Source organism: Panthera pardus, unplaced genomic scaffold (genome assembly GCF_024362965.1).
Source record: "Panthera pardus isolate Hobbes unplaced genomic scaffold, ASM2436296v1 HiC_scaffold_24, whole genome shotgun sequence".
Lineage (NCBI taxonomy): Eukaryota > Metazoa > Chordata > Mammalia > Carnivora > Felidae > Panthera > Panthera pardus.
In genome coordinates this window covers 27,262,028-27,284,851 of record NW_026526810.1, presented here as the reverse complement: position 1 = coordinate 27,284,851, position 22,824 = coordinate 27,262,028, and the positions used below count along the sequence as shown (strand labels likewise).

The 22,824-nt window shown below is 46.9% G+C and overlaps 1 protein-coding gene across 2 annotated transcripts in view; it reads left to right on the top strand.

The window, feature by feature from the left end:
* Positions 1-22,824, top strand: part of THSD4 (thrombospondin type 1 domain containing 4) — a 566,849-nt gene that overhangs the window by 12,708 nt on the left and 531,317 nt on the right. The window contains exon 2 of one of the 2 annotated variants that reach the window (XM_053888890.1): positions 10,960-11,067. In XM_053888890.1, the coding sequence (XP_053744865.1) occupies positions 11,039-11,067 (29 nt within the window). In that variant the 5' untranslated portion in view covers positions 10,960-11,038. Of the gene's footprint in view, positions 1-10,959; positions 11,068-22,824 lie in introns of those variants that run through there. The other variant, XM_053888892.1, reaches the window with a different exon arrangement.

Genomic DNA, 22,824 nt, shown 5'->3' with positions numbered 1-22,824 from the left:
TCTCACCCCTGGCCATCATGAGGTGGGGTCCTCCTTCCCTTGCTGAAGCCATATCAAAGGCAGCCAGCAAAAATGGAAGGTTTAAGTAAGATCCAGAGCCTCATAACACGATGCCTAAAATATCCAGGATGTGATTGGACATTACTCATTGTATCAAGAACCAGGAAGATCCCCAGCTGAATGAAAAAAGACAGTCAGCTGATGCCAACGCTGAGGTGACGGAGATGTGAGATTTATCTGACAAAGCTTTTAAAACAGCCATCATAAAATGCTTCAGCGAGCAGTGCTGAACGTGCTTGAGACAAATGAGAAGAAAATAGAAAGTTTCAGAAAAGAAATAGAAGACCTAAAGAAGAACCAAATGAAAGTTTTCTTAAAAAAAAAATGTTTGTTTGTTTTTTGAGAAGGGGGAAGGGGGCAGAGAGAAGGAGAGAGAGAATCTCAAGCAGGCTCCACACTGTTAGCACAGAGCCTGATGTGGGGCTCGAACTCACACACCATGAGATCATGACCTGAGCCCAAACCAAGAGTTGGATGCTTAACTGACAGAGCCGTCCGGGGTCCTCCAAATGAAAAGTCTTCAAATTTAAAAATATAACAATTGAAATAAAATCTCACGAGGATGGGCTGAACCACAGAACAGAGATGACAGAGGACAGAATCCGTGAACTTGAAGATGTAGCAATAAAAACTACCTGATCTGAACAACAGAGAGAAAACAGACTGGGGGAGGGAAAAAAACAAGGTGAGATCATCAGGGATCTATAGGACTATAATAATGTCTTTGAAATCTTAAGACGGAAGAAAGAAGGTAGGACTGAAAAATGCTCAAGGAACTAGAACTTCCTGAGGTTAGGCTAAGGTACGAACCCACAGAATCAGGAAGCACTAGTGAATTCCCAACAGGATAAACCTAAAGAAGTCTGTACCACGATATGTCATAGTCAAACCTCCGAAAATAATCGGCGAAAAGGAAAAATGAAGTAGGAGGAATTGGTCTGCCGGGTTTCGAGACCTCTATAGCTGTAGGAATCCAGTCCGTGTAGCGGGATAGGCACACAGGTCAGTGGCCCAGAATAGAGAACCCAGAAACACGCCCATCCGATTTTTGACAAAGGTACACAGGGGCATGGGAGAAACGCCAACTGGAATGATTTCATTGATGAGCGAGGGGAGGCTGGTAGACGATGGAATGGAAAGGAAGTTTATCTGAGGGATAATACAAACGAAAATTTGAAGGTTGGCAAGAGGCCAGGCCTAGGCCATGCGGGAGGGGAAGTCACGGAAGCCCAGGTAAGCTTTGAGCTTTTATTCATGGGAAGGATGGTGGTATCACCACCCAAGTATGGGAAGGCTCGGTGGGAGGGGGACCTGGTGTGGAGCTGGCGGCTGGCTCCTTTTATTATTCATCTTGGGTGGGTCATCGGCAGGCAGAAACTGGAAATAGTCTGAATGAGAGGGGTAGGCCTTGAGATGTGGAGCCTTGGAGACCCGAGCATGAGATAATAATGAGAGAGGTCAGAGGGTAAGAGTCCTTACCCTGCGTACGCAGCTCATTAGTGGGGCCTGGGTTACTGGTGATATTTTTCTAGTCCTGGTTTGGGTCACAGGGAGCGTCGACAAGGCGGACAGAAGTGACAGGGAGAGAACAGATTTGCCTGGCCATTGACGCTAGAGAAAAAGGGTATGGTTAACAGTTTTATTCTGCTAAACCCAACTGCCTTGATTGCCCCCTTGACCTCTGGGTGACCTTTGACTCCAACGACTTGCTTCTCTTGGTTGCCTTGAATACATTTCCTAGTTCATGAGATGGCTGTCTGTTTCACATTATCATAATCTTTCAATCACAGCACCTGATTTCAGCTTTACCTAATACCGGCCCATCACAGAATTGTGTAAAGGAAGTCAGGCTAATTGCTAGGCTTCTGCCGCTTTCTGTAAGGATATATGGAGCCTTTTGGCACACGCTGCCCGGCAGCGATTGCTACAGATCATTGACTAGATTTCTATCGCGTAAAAAAATAATGACATAATTCAAATGTCAATGCAGAAGCCGTAAGAGCCAAGCAAAAAAGAGGCAAATCCTTTCCCCTGGTGTTCAGAAGCACCGAGGGCAGAGCGTGTGGCTGGCTGATTTATGGTGACCGAGGCATGCTGGGCCAGGACGTGTTCTGGACAGGCAAACGCATGCGGGGACTGAGGAAATAACCTGGACTCAAGGCCAAAGCCGCCGTGGAGTGAACGGGCGCAGCACAACCTCACGCACAGCAGCTTCCCCGGCTGGGGCCCATGCCGCAGCCTGCATGCTGTGCACCAGGTAAATGTGACTGCGAGCCTCTCTCCTGGAAATGTACGTTTGAGGTAGCGTGCCGGGGGACCTGAGAGATGGTTCAACGTAGTGCAAAGACAAGCCATGACTCCAGTGGTCAAGTGGCTCGGGTTCAGATCATGCTGCTTACTTACTAGCTCTGGGACTGCAGACATATTGTTTCAGTGCTTACAGCCTCAGTTTCCTTTTCTGTAAAATGGGGATATCAATAACACCTACCTCCTAGGATTGTCTTAAGAACTTATATAAACATGTATAATTTTTTTCTTAATTTGAGAGAGAGAGAGGAGGGGTGCAAGCTGGGGACAGGGCAGGGGGAGGCAGAGAATCCCAAGCAGGCTCCGTGCTCAGTGCGGAGTCTGATGCGGAGCTTGATCCCACGACCCTGAGGTCATGACCTGAGCCGAAATCAAGAGTTGTACCCTTAACCAATTGAGCCACCCAGGCGCCCCACGTGTCTAGTTTTATAGATAACTTTTTTCCTGAAAGAATACCACATTAGCTGTGTTCTTCCCAGTCCTGAAGTCTTCCCTAGACCCATTTTGTAGATGAATGTGGTACTTACCCTCTGTGGATCTGTTCTTTTAGTGTTAGTGCATCTGGGACACTCTCCTTTGCCGATACACGTGTGTGTGTGTGCACGTGTGCACACAGATGTACGCAGGTGCTTGCTGGAGTGGCAAGAGGCCATCCGCAGGTGGCAGGACCTGAGTTTGTATCAGAAGGAAAGGAGGTGGACCAGGAGGTTGGCTCAGCCTGAGCCAAAGCTGCCATTAGTCCCAGGGCCACCTGTTTTGACCAAGGGGGCTGGAGAATGTATTGGTCTTTGAAATGGGCTGGATCATCATCTTGGAGAGGGCCTGGGCAGCAGATCTGTGGTTCCCACAGATTTGAGCTCCCTGCAGAGCCCCGCTGTGGGAGTTTAATCTTGTTTTCTTTGATTAATGGCAACCCAGGGATTACAAACTACTCTTGGCAGCAGGTGCTGGGGAGAGATGGAGTGCTCAAGGTGGGGAGGAAGGCTGTATCGGTGTGGTGTCTCGGTGTTTTTGATCCCTTGGTAGGGTGGCCTGCAGCCCATCACAGCTGCTTATTTGCATGTTGGAGGCTTTGGGTGGGGGTGGGGGCAGAGAATGTCATCAAGAGTGTTAATTTCAGAAAGTGTTAACATTTACTGTGGAAGCAAAGTGACTGTTTAAATGCTGGGCTGGGCAACAGTACCTTGGAAACATGGTATGATCATGCTTGGAGAGAAGCCCTCTGAGTGAGATTGAATGTAAATCCTTTCTGTCATCACAGAGCACCTACTGTGCCCTAGGCCCTGTTCTAGGCTTCAGGAACATAAAAAAAAAAAAAGCAAGTCTTTGAGAAGAGTCTTTACTCTTCTGTAGTCCCACCTAAGGGGGCTGAAAGACAAATGCAAATTACATTGATACACTGTGACAATTGCTAGATGGGAGCTCTGCTGGAGACTTAACACAGAAGTAAAGACATTTAACCAGGTTTATCAAGTGCTGTAAATCAAATGACTAAGTAACATTTGGGGAAAGAAAGGGTCTTACTCCAGATGCATTTCTGCCTTTGATCTGTAGTATGAGGCCATTTGAAGTTGAAAAACCGACTTCATACAGAAGCAGGAATAAATGGCCCATTTATTTCAAATATCTTGCCTTCCTGATATTTCTGACCTTGAACGTTTTCCTTAGTTACCTGGGAAACATTCTTTAGGATCGAAAACAAATATAAACCACATGAATGGTAATGACCATGAAAAATGATGCAATTTGTATCGAGAGCCTTAACTAATCTGTGCCGAGTACCAATTTCTCCAGGTAAGAAAGGAGAGGTAGGTGTTTTCCTAATTGAGTAACCAAACCTGCTGTAATGTGTTTGCTTGGAAGTATCCAGGGAGTTTCAATGGCTCTTCAAACATTTTTTTTTTTTCCTAGATCAGATTCTGTGGGTTTTCAGGTCACTCTGGGTAAGCCAGCCAGTTTACAGAATGGAGGTTCAACGGGAAGAAATGAATAACGTGGCCGAGTTTGACGATGACAGGAAAAAGGACACGTTCTGCAAGGGGCTAGGAGACAGGATGGAGCACAGAGGGCTGGGAGGGAGATGTTCCTCTGGCTGGCTTCACCCCGTTGGAAGAGGCTGGAAATGTGACCTGGCCTGGGGCTCCTCAGGGCCCGGCCCTGAATACCCTGCTGCCTGGGGCAGGCAAGTGATGACGGCCCCCGGAGGGTTTAGGAGGGTGGGCCTCTCTGTGGAGGCAGCACAGGCCTGCGGTGGGTCAGCGCCTCCATTCTGGTTCAAGGCCAGCCTGTAGCCACTTACTGAACATCAGCAATAGCAGAGAGCAGACATGGGCTCTGTTTTCTGAGAAGTGGAACTCACGTGCCTCTCTTCTGAAGACAGTGTCAAATGACGATTCAGTGCATAAAATCTGGGCTCGGGCTGCCTGGTTTTGAGTCCTGACTCCCCCACCTACTCACCGGGTGGCTTGGAAAAGTGACTTAACCTCTCCGTACCTCCATTTCCCCATGGCAAGTTGTCGTAAGGCTAAAAATGAGTTCATGTGTGTTAAGCATATCGAATGCCATCTGGCACATGGTAGCCACTGAGTAGATGTTTGCTGGCATCCTTGGCCTCATGACTATTATGATCAGAAACGATAGAGTATGAAAACGGCTCATCCTGGCTGACTTTGCTCTAGGTGATGTTCATGGCACAATGAACAATCACGTCCTGACCTGTTTCACCTCCTAGCACATCCACGAGGCACCTTCAGTCCTTTAGGAAAGCATCCATCCATCCATCCATTCATCCATCCGTCCATTCACGTGTTTATTACTAAATGGCTAGCTAAGCATGATTCTCTGCTGGGTGAGAGGCAGTGAGTCTAACAGTGAAAAGAGGGCCAACTCTGGTGTTGGCGATCTGTGTTTGTCCCTGGCCTACCCTCTACCTGCCGTGTGGCCTCAGTTTTGCTGTGATGATTAAATATCATGTCCCGTATCAGGTGCTTAGTGAAAGTCGGTTCCTGACTCTCCTTCTGCTTTACTGTTAATGGAAGACAGATGGGGGTTGGACACCGATGTTGGGAGCCTACAGCCCAGTACTTTTGTCTACAGACAATTTGCATGTCAGGTAGGGGGCGCCGCAAAGGGTCGGCCACTGTTCTGGGAGAAGAAAGTTGGCGGAAATGGCGGTGGAGCAGAAGTGTTGGTGATGTTGGGGGAGACGGGATTGGGCGGAGCATAGGCCCAGCGTGGAGGCCCTTGTTCTGTCAGGACGTTCTGGGGGCGGCTTTCGCAAAGGAAGGGCAGCTTCTGTGACTTGCCCCCACCACACGTTCCTGGGTGCTGATTTGGGGTCTGGAACTGCCTCCTGAAATGTCTGGTCCTCATTCTTGTGGTGAGTCCCTTCCACCGCCCAGGGAGTAGGGCTTTTGTTTGTCTGGGTGATCGCTTTACATCATGGGGGTTCCAGAGGGGGAGAAGCCTAAGTGTGGGGGGAAGATGGGGAGGTGGAACTGGCTCCTGTCGTGGCGATGTGGCCTCAAGGTGGGCCTTTCTGAACCCACGCTTGGGAGGCTGAGCAGATCCTTTTCTTCCGGGGACCATGGAACTCAGGTGGGTTTTTCCAGGAGTTCTGGTCAGGCCATGAGGAGAAGGGGCAGGAAACATGCTCAGAGGTGGGCCTGTTGGTAAAGGGCAGCAAAATAGTGCCCCTGTCATCTTTGGGGTTGGGAGCCACCTTCCACCCTGAGTTAAATCTGTCATGGCTCCTCTTTCTGTCTCCGCCATACTGAGCTTGGAACTGTCTTTCTGTCTCCGCCATACTGGCACGGAACCCTGTGCCACTTCCTCCTGGTGCATGGGGACTGTGACTCTAGCCTGACCCAAATCAGGTGACCGTTCAGCCTTCCTGCAGGATCTTTGTGGAAAGGAGAGAGAGTCAGGCCCTGGGCTTCCCCCAGGGAGCCTATGTTCTAACAGCAACTACATCGTTGGATTTTTTGGTCACTGTCAAGAAAAGTTATAAATCCACAGACGCAAACCTCAAAAAGCGGAATCAGCCCCACAGATAGCATGCTTACTCAGCTCCGCAGGCTCGGCACAGTGCCGCCAAATGAATTTTTGGGAAACCTCGCTTTCATCAGGTCTCTGCCTGCGCCCTACGATGGCTCTTTCCCAGCCATCTCATCGAAATTCGGTGCGGCTTCTCAGGGGCTTGGGCAATGTGGCTCTGCCTCGTCGTCATGATTTTACTCCCCCTGACCAGTTAGAACTCTGCCGTGCCTTCTGGTCTCCCAGTGCATTTCAAAAGGGCATTTAAACTGTTCTGTGAGCCACGGCGAGACATGGCTGCCCACACTGTGTGCAACAGACGCCAGAGTGTTTCCTTTCTCCTTCGTTCTTTTCTGTTTCACTTAAAAAAGTGCAGGTTTTGACCCACAGAATTGTTTCCTGACAGACAGGGGTTGCGGCCCGCGGTTTGAAAAGCAGAACTGACATAACACAGTAGTGATCATGGAAACACAGGTGAACACCAGGAAATGGCAGAGTCCCTCTGGAACAAGCTCCTCAACCGTATGATCAGATAAAAGTGATGAGTCAAATCTGATTAAGAAGTTGGTCAAAAAACATTCTGGACCAGTGGCCTCCGAAACTTTTTTTTGGATGGCACACACTCCATCGGTAAAAAATGTCTACACGTACAGCTCCCACATAGTGTTTGGTTATCATTTTTTAACTAATGTTAAAGATGTTAAAAACTTATGTGACCACATAAGATGTACACCCAAAATATAAATTCTAAGAAGATGAGGCAAAGAGGAAAAAAGCCCTATTTTAAAATGACAGGTAGGGCGCCTAGTGGCTCAGTCGGTTAAGCGACCGACTTCGGCTCAGGTCATGATCTCACGGTTCGTGAGTTCGAGCCCCGCGTCCTGCTCTCCACTCCCAGCGCAGAACCTGCTTCGGATCCTCTGTCTCCCTCTCTTTCTGCCTCTCCCCGGCATGTGCTCTCCTTCTCTCTCTGTGTCAAAAAAAATTAAATAAACGTTAAAAAAAAAAAGAGAGAGGCTAATCATGATGGCTTCGTTCTATTATCAGCAAATACCTGAAGGCAAGATATGCCCAGAGGATGGGGTCCATGGTTCTCAGCAGGGGCTGTCAATCTGTTTTCAAATTGTTTGGATATTTAAGATGTTTTTCTGGTTGGCTTCTTGTCAGTTGTGGAAACCACTGCTTTGCAGCAGACCTTCTTTCCTCAACATCGCCCTTCCTTTCCTGAAAAAACCAGAAAAGCTCCCTGGTACCTGGTTTTGCTGCTTCCATCCACCAGAAATCCGACGGGAGTCATGGGTGACTCTTCTCTTTTCCTCGTGCCACAGCCATTCATTTGCCGTATTCAGGGGATTTTTACCTCCCCACAGGGGGGCGGGTCTCCCCATGTTCTCCTCCCATTGCTGCATTGCTCCCACACTGCTTCCTTCTTCCTTCCGGTTCCTCCCACGCCTGTATACACGTGATTCCCATTTCCTGCGACGTCCACGCCTGGCTGTCGCCTGCTTCAAGCCTCAGCATAAAGGTCAGTTCCTCAGAGGTACCTTCTCCGACCACTGCCCGCTGTACTTCCTGAGGCACCTCAGACTTTCTTTCATGGTGCTTGTAAGAATTGTATTTTATTTTCATCAATTTTTTTAACGTTTGTTTATTTTTGAGAGGTGGGGGGGACCGAGCATGAGCAGGGGAGGGGCAGAGAGAGAGGGAGACACAGAATCCGAAACAGGCTCCAGGCTCTGAGCTGTCAGCACGGAGCCCCACGTGGGGCTTGAACTCGTGAACCGCGAGATCATGACCCTCAACCGACTGAGCCACCCAGGCGCCCCCTATAACAATTTTATTTTTATACTTATGTTTCAGTTTGTTTAAAGTGTATAGTCCTCTACACCTAGACTCTAAGTTCCTTGAGGAGCGTGCCTACAGTGCCGTGTGCGTGCACGCATGTGTGTGTCTATCACCCAGTTCACACCATCTTGATAAATATTTAATACTCCCAGCAACCCTACAGGTAGTTCCAAGCGGTATCCCCCCCCCCCCCGACAGCCGAGGAAATTGAAAGACAGAAGTGTTAATGCCGAAAGTCACCTGCTTAATAAATGAGGCCCCTGGTCTCAGACCTAGGTCATTGAGGCTACAGCGTGTGCACTTTTTACCGGCTACTCTAGATTGCTCATTTGTAACCCGCGTAGACTACGGGCTGACCGTAAGTCCCATCTTCCTTGACGATGTCTGATCAGCCCTCTACAGCGATTTTTCTCTTGATCTAGCTTGGTTTGTGCCCAGTGTCTCTGTATAACACTATTCACCTGTTGTTCTAGACAACGCTATCCTTTCCTCTGACAGTTCCAAGTCCCTGAATCTTATCCACCTAAGCTAGATTGTAAAGGGAGACCACTGACTCATCCTTTTCTTGAGTCTCATGATAAGTAAATAATTATTGATTAGTTGATCATTATTAGGAGCTTGGCAGAGATTTCGTCCTACTCTCTGTCTTCACACAGACCCACTGCCCGGCCAAGAAGACAATGCCTTGGATTCAGAGGAGTTTTAACTGTTCCAATTTACGCTTGTTGGCCTTCTTCCTGGTGGATCTCAGTGTAACTTCTGGCCGAGACCCAAGAATTTCAGGGTCTTCAATGCCATGAGTAATTTCATGAGTTGCTGATGGCTAATTAGGGGTGATTACAGTTAAGAGGCTTTACTTTCTTAATAGCCCCCAGAAAGGGCTGGTGGTAACTTTTAAAATCTTGATTATTTTCCCCTGCAAGTGGAAGGCTCTGATTCGCATCACTGTCTTTTCTTAAGTCCTTATAATTTATCTCGCCATCCCCACTTCCACCCCTTTTCCGGTTAAGAAAGAAATCGGAAGGAGAAACCGATGATTTTGGAAAACTGGCTTTATTAGAGCGGACCCCTGGGCATGGCTTGAAACCTCGCTTCATCTGTTGCCTTTCCCTGAGAAGGAGGTACAGGAAGAGGGGAGACTGGGCCGTGGTTTTTCTTCCCAAGTTCCATTATATCCCAACCAAACCTCCCATCCCAGGCTTTCTGATGCTGTTTATAGTTTACCTTTGAAACCGTTGGTTCATCTGACAGTGTTAAGACATTCTGTGTAGTAAGGGCTTCCGAGGAGAGGTGCTTTTGTAGGTGGGGGGTTCTACCCTCCTCTTTTTCCTGGGACGACACATTGCAGGTGTCGCTTGACCTCTTCCTGCACCAATGCCAGCAGAGCTACTTGGTGATGAGTGTCGCTCGGGTGCCAGGCACGGGCCAAGCCTGGTGCACATGTCCGCCACTTAATCCCCACCACCTGTGTCAATCCCTTAGGCAGTATTTTTTTAAACAGTTTCATTGAGATGTAATTCACATAGCATACACCTCACCGATTTAACATCTCCAATTAAATGGTTTTTAATACATTCACGGGTTGGGCAGGCAGCCATCAGCACAGTGTAATTTGAGACCACTTTTGTCACCCCAGGAGGAAATCTTGCACCTCCCCTTATCCCCTCCCAACCTTTCTGACCCTGGCAGCCGCTCATGTATTTTTTGTCTCTATAGATTTGCTTACCCCCAACATTTCCTGTAAATGGAATCGTGCAATATGCAGCCTCCTGTGGCTGGCTTCTTTAACTGAGGATAATGTTTTCAAGGTTCATGACGATGTAGCATGTATCAGTACATCATTTCTTTTTATTATTAAGCAGTATGTTTTTTCTTTTTTTTTTTTAAAGTGCATTTATTTATTTTGAGAGAGAGAGAGAGAATGAGTAGGGGAGGGGCAGAGAAAGAGGGAAAGAGAGAATCCCCCATGCCGTCAGCACGGAGCCCGATGCGGGGCTCGATTCCACAAACTGTGAGATCACGACCTGAGCCGAAACTAAGAGTTGGACGCTTAACTGACTGAGCCACCCAGGCGCCCCAAGATTTTTTTTTAATGTTTTAATGTTTATTTATCTTTGAGTGAGAGAGACAGAGTGCGAGTGGGAGAGGGGCAGAGAGAGAGAGAGAGGGAGACACAGACTCCAAAGCAGGCTCCAGGCTCTGAGCTGTCAGCACAGAGCCTGACACGGGGCTTGAACTCACAGACCTCGCGATCATGACCTGAGCTCAAGTCGGACGCTTAACCGACTGAACCACCCAGGCGTCCCCTGTTAAGCGGTATTTTTACCCCTAAATGTACAGTTGGCGGAACCAAAACACACAGAGGCGAAGTGACTTTCCTGTGGTCATGTAGCCTTTAATAGATGGAGCTAGATTTCCAACGCAGGGTGGCCTAATGCCGACTCTGATATTAGCCAGTCTGAGATAATCATACTAATAGTAATTTATTGAACATCTTTTATGGATCAATGCCTGTGCTGAATGTCCCATAAATCTGTTACCTCATGTTCGTGTATACTCGGATTTCAATTGGGAAACGTAACCATAACTGGACAGTGGCGTTTTTATTTTAATGGCTTCCATTTGCTCGCTTCCGGTTTCATCGGCCCCCTTAGACTCCAGGATCTTCTTAAGCAAATGATGCTAAAGTTAGTATTGTCGTTCCTCCCATAGGAGTTGAACATCACTCCCATCTGCGGAAAACTGGTAACATCTCAGAGGAGCCCTTGCTTCTTCCGGGACGCCCAGCATCATGGTTTCTTATTTCATGCGGTCTCTCAGGTAAGTGGAGAACCTTTTCAAAAGACAACAGGAAAACAGGAAATTCGATATTTGCATTTACTCTACAGTCTCTATAGTAACTAGCCTTGAGGGTCTGCACATCAGTGATATTGTTGATATACTACGTGCATGTGTATAATAAGTCTGCTATTCACAAGAGCCCTGGAGGCCTAGCGAGTAGTGTGCTGTGGGAGGAGGTGCTCGGACTGAGATCCAAGTGACTTGGGTTCAACCCCGTGTTCTGCTAGTTCCTGGGAGACCTCTGGGGTTCAGATTCTTATTTTTAAATAAAGACGTTCCTGGATGCGTGGATATTTAGCCTGGCTGCCCAATGGAATTACCTGAAGAACTTACGCCAATTTTATCCTCTGGCTTGGACTTAATTGATCCAGTGTACTTAAAAAGGGACATCTCTGGTTCCTTCCGCTCAAAACATCTGTGACCTTCACCTGCGTGTTTTATTTGATCCTGATAGACCCTTTGAAAACTTCTTCGGTCCAAATGCTCTGTAACAACACAATATGCAAAATGGTTAACGGTAGTGTTTGATTAAGCTAAATTTGTTTCCTCGGTTTGGATTTGTAATATTTACATATTATGAGATCGGTGAGTCTGTGTTGATAAACACCAAAATTTGGAATCGGGATTTATGGATGATGGCTTGTACATCAGCCTTAGCATCTAGCTTATTTTGCACTTGCTTTAGCTGTGTAGCATTAAGAAAATCTTGGAGCGCCTTGGGGCACCTGGGTGGCTCAGTCGGTTAAGTGTCCGACTTTAGCTCAGGTCATGATCGCGAGGTCTGTGAGTTCAAGCCCCGTGTCAGGCTCTGTGCTGACAGCTCAGAGCCTGGAGCCTGCTTTGGAGTCTGTGTCTCCCTCTCTCTCTCTCTCTGCCCCTCTCCCACTCGCACTCTGTCTCTCTCACTCAAAGATAAATAAACATTAAAACATTAAAAAAAAATCTTGGGGCGCCTGGGTGGCTCAGGCGGTTAAGCGTCCAACTTTGGCTCAGGTCATGATCTCGAGGTCCGTGAGTCTGAGCCCTGTGTCAGGCTCTGTGCTGACAGCTCAGACCTGGAGCCTGCTTTAGATTCTGTGTCTCCCTCTCTCTCTGCCCCTCCCCTGCTCACGCTCTGTCTCTCTTTCTCTCTCTGAAAACTAAATAAACATTAAAAAAAAATTAAGAAAATCTTGATCCACAAGGTAAGCAATTGCAGTTCCTGAAGGAAGTTCATCTTGCAATCTCAAGATGCTCTTTAAATAAGTAGACTCAGAATCTAGAAAGCGGGGAGGGAAGAATTTTTTATTTGAAAGTTGAATCACTAAGGATATCTTGTACTTTTTTTTCTTTTGTAACTATACATTAGCCCTGAATGCTCAGAACTTACAATAAAAAGCAAAATGGCTTATAATATGTTATTACGGTGGTGCCACATGTGATTGCCCAACCAGGGCTAGAGCATTTGCTAGGCAGATGCTCTTAGGCCAATGCCTGGCGTTTAATTGAGTGGAGTGGAGTGTGTGTGTGTGTGTGTGTGTGTGTGCGCGCGTGCGCGTGTGTGCGCGTGCGCACGCCCTAGTCTGTAGTTGCTTGTATAATTTTACATGAACAGACATGTGCAGGCCTGAAGTCCAAAGACCCGTGCAGAGCTACAGCCTTCTTCATTAGTGTCATTCACAAGTGTCACAGTCAGACCGAAGTCAGGAAAAGCCCCATTCTGAGGTCTCTGCAAAATCCAACTGTTAACAGGGCAGCCCACATCTGCTCAGGGATAGTATTTGATAACTAACCTAAATTAGCAGGTTTGCATTTTGAAACCATAGTTTAAAAAATAGATTTAAAAGATATTTCAAGACATGAGCTATGCATCGTGTTTGTGAAAACTCCAAAATAATGCTGTACAACCACAGGGGAGTGAGAAGTGCACTTGGGCCACTGGGTCACTTCAGAACCACAGCATATTTGAGCACCAGGACCCCCAATGGGGGACAGAGAAGTGGAAGCCACAGTTGCGTATTGAACTGGATTGAAAAGGGCAGCAAAGGATGACCAAAGGTGGGTTCGCCATGTGGTACCCAAGTGGGAGCCTGGCCAGCAGCAGAAAGGCCTCTACAGGTCCTGAGGACCCTTAAAAATGTGGCCACCCAGGCTGCCCGAGGAAGGCCATTGCTTGGGAGAACTCCCCAAGTTTTTTCCTTGATGGGATTTTGGAATTTTCATTGACGCCTCTGTGAAAACAGTTGACCTCTCCTAATCTGATTGGTGGTTGGAAGCCATCTCCCTTCGAGGGGAGGCTCACCTCCAGGCTGGGCGTTATTTCAGAGAAATTGCCCATGGTTGGAAATGAGCAGGGTGGGAGTAGTTGAAAGCTAGATGTGGCCTTGCTACCCTTGGGATTGAACTCTGGAAGTCCTGACAGGTCTCCAGGATTAGGGTCCTTCTGAAAGGGTTGTTTATTTTATTTTAATTTAATTTAGTTTAATTTTATTTATTTATAAGGTTTTTTTTAATGTTTATTTTATTCTCGAGAGAGAGAGAGAGAGAGAGAGAGAGAGACAGAGTGTGAGCAGGGTAGGGGCAGAAAGTGTGGGAGACAGAGTCTGAGGCAGGCTCCAGGCTCTGAGCTGTTAGTACAGAGCCCAATGTGGGGCTCCAACTCACGAACCGTGAGATCATGACCTGAGCTGAAGTCAAAAGCTTAACCCACTGAGGCAACCAGGCCCCTGAAGCGGCTGTTTAAACAAGCCTACTGAGCAGGACGTTTCTTCAAGAGTTCTGCTGAATGGAGTTGGGGAGAGAAAATGTGGGCTCTGAGGATGGGTGATTCTTTGCAAGAGCTCAGCTGCAGATTCCATGAAGTCTCCTTCTTCATGAGCCAGGTTTTGCATTAAAACTCATAAACCGTTTTGCATTCTGTTTCAAGGGCCTTATAAATCTATTTTAATCTGAAAAAAAAACTAGAATGACTTTTGTTTTAATGCTTTAGAAAATGTTCTGGGGAAAGGGCTATGTTTACTTTAAGAGCTAGAAGTCTTTGATAACATTAGTAGATCACACACACACACACACACACACACACAAATTTTAAGGTTTTTTAAAAAAAATATTAATAAAGGCAACCAAATGCATAAAGATCAATTGGAAAAGCTGGAAGATTTCTCTACCTATAGGGCAACAGGTCCAGATTAGAAGTCAGCTGCCAAGAAAATCCCTGAGAGGAAAAAACACTGAAGGGGATTCACAATTCTGATACGCAGAGATTTAGTTTAAAAATCCCTCCCCAGTTTTTGCCAAGCCACAGAGAAGCAGAAAGCCAGCTTCCCCCTCATTGAAAAAGACCAAATAGCCTGGAGTATTAGCATAGCAAGAGTATCTCTGCCTTGCTCAATGTCTGCAGTAATAAAAAGAATCGCTGTTAAACCCCACAGCAGAAAAAACACGAAAGTTTTAACTCTTGATGGAGCTGGTTAGCAAGTTGTCTTTGAACGTTGGGCAAGCCTGGAGGCCACCCAACATTCAGGGCAAGGGAAAAATCCATTTGGACCAAAGGATTAGTCAAGGCTACATTAGGAAGTCTTTGTCCTGTTACAGGTTAACAGAGGAAAAGACACTAAGTGATACCAAAGTGTATATATTTCTTAAAGTCTTGCTCCAAATGGTACACTTTTTTTTTTTAAATGACAGTTACAGCCTATGTGTTTGTTCAATGATTGAGCGGAAGCAAACCCAGTTTCCTGCTAGAATTAGTATAACAGGTGGTGATGGCTACGAATCATGGCCAGCCAACAAAATCTATTTAGAGCCGGTCTGCATGGTCGGGGGCTCATTTTGTACCTCGTACTATGCCTCAGTATAGTTGACAGTGTTTATGTTTGAAAGGAAAACACAGTGGTTGAAAATGCCAGACAAGTGGTTAAATTGGCAGAAAATAAAGCTGACTAGGTGATCCTTATTTTTGAAGAGTAGGGTTTGAAGAAATACAGACGTAATTAGATTACAGAGGTAGATGGTGATTTTTATAGGTCTTGTGAAGTGGAGTCTGGATCATTTTAAGGGGTTTACAGGTTGGTGGCCCTAGGTCAAGTGTCTGGTTTTAGTCTTCTGAAACGTAAGGCTTTTCTTTGCCTTCATACACACTTCAGTACAGTAATATTACTGTAATGCCTGTCAGCTGCTTCGCTCAGAAATACAGCCAGAAGGGACTGAGGAAATGAGAAAGAGAGAGGTGGCTGTTCTTGGGGCAACTGAAAAAGATCCCGAATACAGAAAGGAAAAAAGAAGCGTGTTGAGAAGATGTGTCTGTGTGTGTAAGAAAGAGGATGACCAAAATAGTGATATTTGAGATATGATCCATCAGTGAAAACGGAGACTCCCCTCAGGGGTGGAGGACTATGTGGTCATTGGGAAGGATCATGGGCTCAATCAGTGTCCCTGTGCCAGTGACTAAGAAATGCGGTGGAGGAGGAGAAAATAAGGGAAGGAGAAAGGGGGAAAGGAGGGGGAGGGGGTGGAGGAGGGTAGAGGAAGGAGGGAGGAAAGAGAGGAGGAGGGGTCAGGTTTGGATTATTAGTATTAAACTTAATTGTGTTTGGGGCACCTGGGTGGCTCAGTTGGTTAAGTGTCCGACTTCGGCTCGGGTCATGATCTCACAGCTCGTGAGTTCGAGCCCAGTGTTGGGCTCTGTGCTGCCAGCTCGGAGCCTGGAGCCTGCTTCCGATTCTGTGTCTCCCTCTCTCTCTGCCCCCTACCCAACTCATGCTTGCTCTCTCTCTCTCAAAAATAAATAAACATTAAAAAAATTTTTTAAAAACATCATGTTAATAGAGCAGGACAGACTTTGTGTAGCCCACATCTAAACCACTACCCAGTTAATACTTAATGAACATTTGTTGAATATTGAATGAATGAGTTGATAATGATCTTTTGGGTAAAAGAAAGTAGAAAGTTTTTCTTTCCTGATGAGGATTGTTAGTTAATTACAAAAGCAGGTTAAAGCAGCAAATCATACAAATGATACACACACACCTTTAACAGTTTATTTTTAACTTAAAACACATGTACATTCACTCACTATTTTTTGATACGGGGCCAAGGACTTTTCTTTGAGCATGAACCCCTGATTGTCCTTCTTGCACAAACCACACCCATAAACATTATCTAAGGTTTCCATTTGGGTTACTTTAACGTGGAGTGAGAATTTAAAGACATTTGCAAAGCAATCTGAGTTCAGATGATTCTAGATTTTATTATTTTTGCCCCTAATCATTTACAGTTGTCTCATCCACACCTAATTTGCCAACAGTTTTTTTTTTTTCTTGGCTACTTGCCTTTACTGAGTCTTTCCAAAGCATTCAGCTTCATTTTCGTAGAAACAACTAACAACGACTCCTTCTTTTTGCGCTCTATGTCATGGGTTTGTGTACTATTCGGATATTTTCATGTGATTCCAAAGCAACGGGCACACACAGGTTTGGGAACACAGTTGACCCTGTATGAAGACAACTCCTCTGGTGGGAGCAGAACAGTACGAGTATGCCGGGGAAGAGCCTGCTGGAATCTTTTAGGGGAAGCCTGGTAGGAGAGCCATCTGAATGGTAGGCAGTGAGGCTAAGAGGAAATAAAATCGTTTTTTGGAGGACTGCCCTGGCAAACCCCTACCTATAAAATGATGGCAGGCATTCAGACAGTATTGATTTTTCTTTATGCCTGGCACGGCCCTGCACCTGGAGCATGTCCTCATCACTCAGTACTCGACTGTGGGATTTACTAGAACATTCTGTACCCAAAAGCATCCAGTGGAGTCAAGGTGTGATCACTGGGCTGCCAGCTACCCATTCCTTATGGACCCAAGTGGATTTATAGGCTTCAGGTTAACATTGACCCCCACCCCTGCCGGGGACCGGAACCCGTAACTGCCAACTTGTGGAAATCTTCCTAATTTAGGATTGTCTTCCTTTTTCCTGTTCTTTTATTTTCCCAACAGAGAATTCTGAGATACACTTAGAAAACACTTCATTGCTGGAGTGTTATGACAGGAGCTCTTTGCACCTCTTTTGTGAGCCATCATTCTTCCCTCCCTCTGGTTCTTCTTTCTCTCTCACTTCATTCCATCCTCCCAATTCTTTCATTCACTCGCTATTCATTGGTCCTGAGATGGGACCAGAGCTCTGCTGATTGTCAACTAGCTGCAAAGATGGATCAGAAACCATTTCCTTGAGAAATCTGCCATTGAGGAGGGGAAGTTACCAACGGATGATGGGTCTTAAAGAGCTGTGCCGTGACAGACACCTCACTTTGCCAGAGGCCCTGGTCCAGAGAACACAAATGGCCACAAGGGTTGAGAACCTGGAAATCAGCAATAAAAACCAATATACATACAATAGGTGTCTGTAAATCCATGCTCTAAATTGGAAACATTCACCCCACGAAAGGTAGGCAGGCCCTTGCGCCGAGCCTGTCGGTCTTACTTTGGGTTCAGCTTGGTTCTGAGGCCGAGGCCTACCTAAAGGAAGCCGAGTTGAGAGGGCACAGGCTTGTCCACGGCACAGCAAGCGATGCCTGATGGCCGGCAGGAGACAGCGAAGGGCAGGCTGGGGGTTCAGAGAATCCCAGGCGTCTGGGCCTTTCAACCTCCTCAGCTCCAAGGCCACCACCTTGTGCTCCACAGATGGCTTGATAATCATGCTGGCGATTCTGAGCCATCTAAAAAAGGTTACTTACGCTCAGTATACTCCGTATAAGAAATCAGGAAAATAAATAGAGTGCATTTTTGTAAGTTTGGGATTGAAATGGTCGGCTTCCATTATTTTAAACCTTAGAATGTTCTCTTGTGAGGCTGGATAAACCAGGTTTTATCACATGTACTTACTTTCTGATTATTTTTGCAAGCATGACAGAAAGTGAAACAGATGTGTGAAGCCACAGCCTCGTAAGAACGGGGAAGAAAATTGATGTGATGAAATGCAAATGCTTGGTTTAAAGGTGTGTTGTGTTAATGAGGCCCCAGAGCACGGTGGTTAAGGGTCCAGGCCAAGGGTCTGACTGCTGGCTTTGAAATCAGCCTTTGCCACTTAGGTGTGTGTGCCCTTCGATAAATGACTTCGCCTCTCTGTGCCTCAATTTCCTCACCTGCAGAGTGAATATAACGAAAGCGTCTGGCGGGATGGTTGTGGAGATTCAATGAAATAATACTCGTAAGCGTTGAGATCATGGATAGCCATCAAGTCTTCATGGTCGAATGTCATTTGTCACCTGTCTCCCTCTCTTGCTGCCTTTACTCTTAACTGCTGTCAGAGAAAGGCGGAGGGTTAAGCTGGTGAAATGCATGCTTAGCAAAACTTTTTCAGCTCCAGAGAGCAGTAGGTAGAGATTTCACTTCAGTGCTAAGATTTTGGCTCTCTTTTGCTAAGGTCAGTATAATTTTATTAGTTTCCCAACTGCTCCCCAAATATCTCTTGGGTTGTATTAACTGAAGAAGAAAAGAAGTAAGGTGGGTTTCCCCCCACCCCTGTTTTCCTTGTTTTGTTACTTGATATGCTCAAGTGGTGTTGAGTTCATTGAGGTAATCCTAGGAACACAGTGGTTGTGACATGATCCATCCTCCCTGGAGTTGAGGATGGTTGATGTGGAGGTTGGGGAGCGGTTGGCCAAGGAAAATCCAGAAGCCCAGAGCAGAGCCCTGGTTCCATGATGTAAATCTTGTACTGAATTTCAATGAGTATTATTTTCTACAGGAGGAAATGAAATGATGGAGTGTTTAAAATCTACAACGACACTGGGTAGATGGCATTTTTTTTTTCCCCCTGTGTGCTTTGGTGTGCAAGGTTGGGTTGTTTCTACTGCAAGGTGAATCAGAAAGTCTTGGTAGGAATGTGGCTTCCCCCGCCGCTTGGAGGGGAGTGTATGATTTGTTTGCCAAAGGCCCTGGTAGCCTTCAATCTGTCAAAACGTTGCAAGCGTGGAGCAGTCTGCCAAAGCAAACTATCAAAGTGAAATAACACACGAGTTGCACACACACAGACATACACATGCTGTCCCATTCCCCAGACGTTAATTTTGAATTGGGTCAGGAGGAACAAGGATTTGGGCTAGATCGTTGGTGTTTTGAAGCGGTGTGGGCACAGCTATGGACTACCAATTAGATAGGTATGTGTGAGCAGGGTGGGGTATCCTAAAACAGAGCCTACTGAGCATGGGTGGGAAACTTCCAGCCCTTGGCAGAGTTTCATCTGGCCTCTGGGGTAATATATTGCTCTGGCTGCTGTTATTACAGCCCAAAGAATAATTTCCCCTCTGGGGGAATTTATTCTATTCCATTCAGAGCAGAGCCCATTTAATAACTAAGATTTTATTCCAGAATGAATTTTATTGGGTACCCCTATGTATTTAACTTCACGAGGACCCAGCTCAATGAAGAAAAGAAGTATTTGAACATCTAAATATAATTTGAGTTGCATTTTTACACCAAGAGGCACTGGCAAACATTTTGCTGCCATACCTCGTGTCGATCCTAGGAGAGTAAATTTGGGGGGGCATCACGTGGAAATTCAAAAGCACGGCTGATTTTTATAAAGCCTTCATAGGATATCTTCTAAAACCTTCCGAAGTGACTTTGGGCATTTTTGAATATGTTAATTCACACTATTTCCATCTATCTTGAGATTTCATAGGTTGTCAAGATGATGTGACATCATTCGTCAACTCGCTAAATTAAGCTTTTTCTGTATAGAAGACACTCTGCTAGATGCCGGGGAGTAAAGGAGTGACAAAATCAACTGCCTGATCTCACGGAGCCTCTGTTCTAGTGGGTGGAGAGGGAGATTTCAAGGAATGAAGATGCAGTCTGTGCGATAGTCAGTGCTGTGGAGAAAAATAAGGTTCTTCCGTACAGGCTGGGAGGGCGTTATGGAGAAGGGACAGCTTTGGGCAGACACCCGAAAGAGGGGAGGGAACGAGCTGTAGAAGTATCTGGGAGTAGAGTTGACCAGGCGTCTTGGAATGACCCAGAATCTTCCCTCCTCTAAGTCGGGGAAGGGCAGCCTGGGATGAGTCGTTATGCAGAAGGGCTCCCGACTGCATCGCAAATATGTGGCTTGGGCTGAGGTGTAACACATTTATGGAGCTGTTGTTTGTTTTTGTTTTTGTTTTTAACAAAACCACGCCCATCCGGTTTTCTTTTTTAAACGAGTAAACAGTGCCAGAACATGTTACTACGATTCAGGGTTGCAGGTGCGAGTTCATGACAGGCAGTGGCTCATTTGAGGTGGACGGGGCGGGTCATATTATTCCCATTTTCCCAATGAGGAAACAGGTATGGGGATGATTTGGCCAAGGTTGTGTAACTAAGGAGCGGGGACTCCCTCGTCGTGATGCGTGTGTTCCTTGGTTTGGAGGACAAACTGGATCCACTAAGGATGTAGCTAGAAAATACCTGTTCTCTTCCTTCCAGCGTGTTCACACCCATTTTTTAGATGCCCCTGCCTTGTGGCGGGAGGACCTCTTGGGCAGTTTTCTGGTTGGGTGCAGGTTAACGAGCAGTGTCGTTTTCAAGTATCACAAAGCCCAGAAAAGTTGTGTGTATGTGTGGGAGGGGATGGCTTCATTGGTCCAACGGCCGTTCTTTTAGAAGCTTTAGCTCTGGTTTTCCTTCAGTAGTTTTTGGTATGAATCTACGACGTGAGTAACTTCACCACCTAGACCTGCACCACCAGCTCCCCGTGTGCCTGTGGAACAGCACAGATCCCTGTACCTGTGCGTTGGCTAGTGCAGAAAGAGAACACTTCCATCATTGTAGAAAATTCCGTTGGACAGCCCTGGCCTAGATCCTCAAGCATGTCGTAAACCAACTCTTTGATTCTCTTCGCGACTGATTTCATACCCTATTTTTCTGGATAGACACCCTGCTTGAAAAGATTTTGTGTATAGATATGCTACGTTATAAAGGAAGTCTAGTCAGCTTGAAGAATTTCAGTCTCTCATTGATTGGTAATATCTTTCCTCCCGCAGAGTCTCTCCTCTCCGTGGACTGGGAGGGGCCTCAGACACCTGTCGCAGGAAGAGGGGGCGTGGCTGGTTTCTTCACACCACATGCCCAGCTCTCTTCCCAGCCCCTCCCTCTGCCATTGTTAGAGGCTCCTGGGTGGAGCCAGGGAGACGTAGGGGGCCAAGGTTTTCCATGGGCGCCGTGCCCTTGGTGATCTGGTGTTGCTGCCCTCAGGTCGGCAGATGTCTCCTCTCTCAGGGCTGGTCCTTTGGAGGACTTCGTCCTCACTTGGGGGTCGCCTGCTGCACAGCCCCTTATGACCCTCCTCCTAGCTCCTGTACTCCACAGGTACCCGCCACACATCATCGCCTAACCCGGCAAGCAGCCTTCGATGAGCTCCTTTCTAGGCAACCTGTATACACATTGTACACCTGTATACAGTTGATGGGAAAAAGCCCGCATCTTCTGGCCCTGCTTGCTGTAGAAATACGGGCTGTTCCCCTTCCAGCCCACTCTGTCCACTCTGCCCTCCTAGACACCCCAGCTAGGTTTTGGGGGAGAATCTGGCACCAGTCCTTATAACCTGAACTTGGGGTCTCAGATAAAGCTCTCTAAATGGTAGTCCTCCTTGTTTGGCTTGGGAGAGAGCCCCAGGTTTTCCTCTCCTACAGGAGGAGAGTAGGGGGCTGTGCTCAGCACTTCTGTGTAAATATTCGAAGAAATCCACGCAGGGCAAACTTGTCTCAGTCTTCAGTTGTTCCCTGTACAGGTGGAGGTGGTGAGGGGCCACAACGTGGAACAGGGGCGGGGCAGAGGGGACACTTCCTTTTCTGGTCCTGAATAGACGATGCAGCTCCTCTTTTTTGAAATGTGTGCGTACATATGTAATAAATGCTCTTGGCCCTCAGCTCTGGGGCCTTGGCTGCAACTCTGAGAAAACAATGACAAGGATGTATCTGACACCTCGTTCCGTATCCCTTCACCCGGCTTCCCGTCCCGTTGCTGTCTCTGACAGGTCTGTCCACAGGCATTCTGGGTGGTCTGCTAGGATCTGGCTGATTTCATACAAAGAGGGGCTTTGGGTAGAACTGAAGATACTTAGAGACGGTGGGGAGCTTTCTCTTCTCTAACTCCACCAGCCCTAACCTCCACGTCCTGAGAGGTTCTTGATGTCCGCATCAGTGACTCCACACGGTGAGTTTCGCTCGGACTGGGGGCAGTGTTTCACATCTCACAGTTGTGTTGGAAGCCTCAAAAAGGTTGAGAACCACTGGGTCACTTAACTGTCCTCGGGGTTAAAGCTTAAAAAAGGATTCAGAAGACAGCTAAGTAGGAAAAGGGGCCTTTTTACAGGGATGCTCAAAGCAAGGCCACGGCTGATTTCAAGTCAAGGGACTTTGGGGATTTAAATGAACTGACAGTGCTTGTGTCTCCTGTGATTAACTCGCTGTGTGGGCGCTTTCACCTCTGTCGTCTTCCGTGATCCGTACAGAAGGTGAGAACGTGGGGAGTCAGAGACATCGGCTTGCCCGGAATCCCCCAGATGGGGATGGTGGGGCTGGGATTCCAGCCTCAATGCGTTTGAATCCAAAGCGTCATCTCTCCTAGCACACCATGCTGTCTCAGGGCCAGCTGGCTCCTGTTCGTACCTTCCCTTTATTTGATGACAAGTCCTAATCAGGGCTGGTGACAGTCAGGCTTAACGCAGCTAATCCTGCCCATGGAGAACATATGTGACACGAAAGGGCCAAGGACGAGCAGAGGAAAGGCTC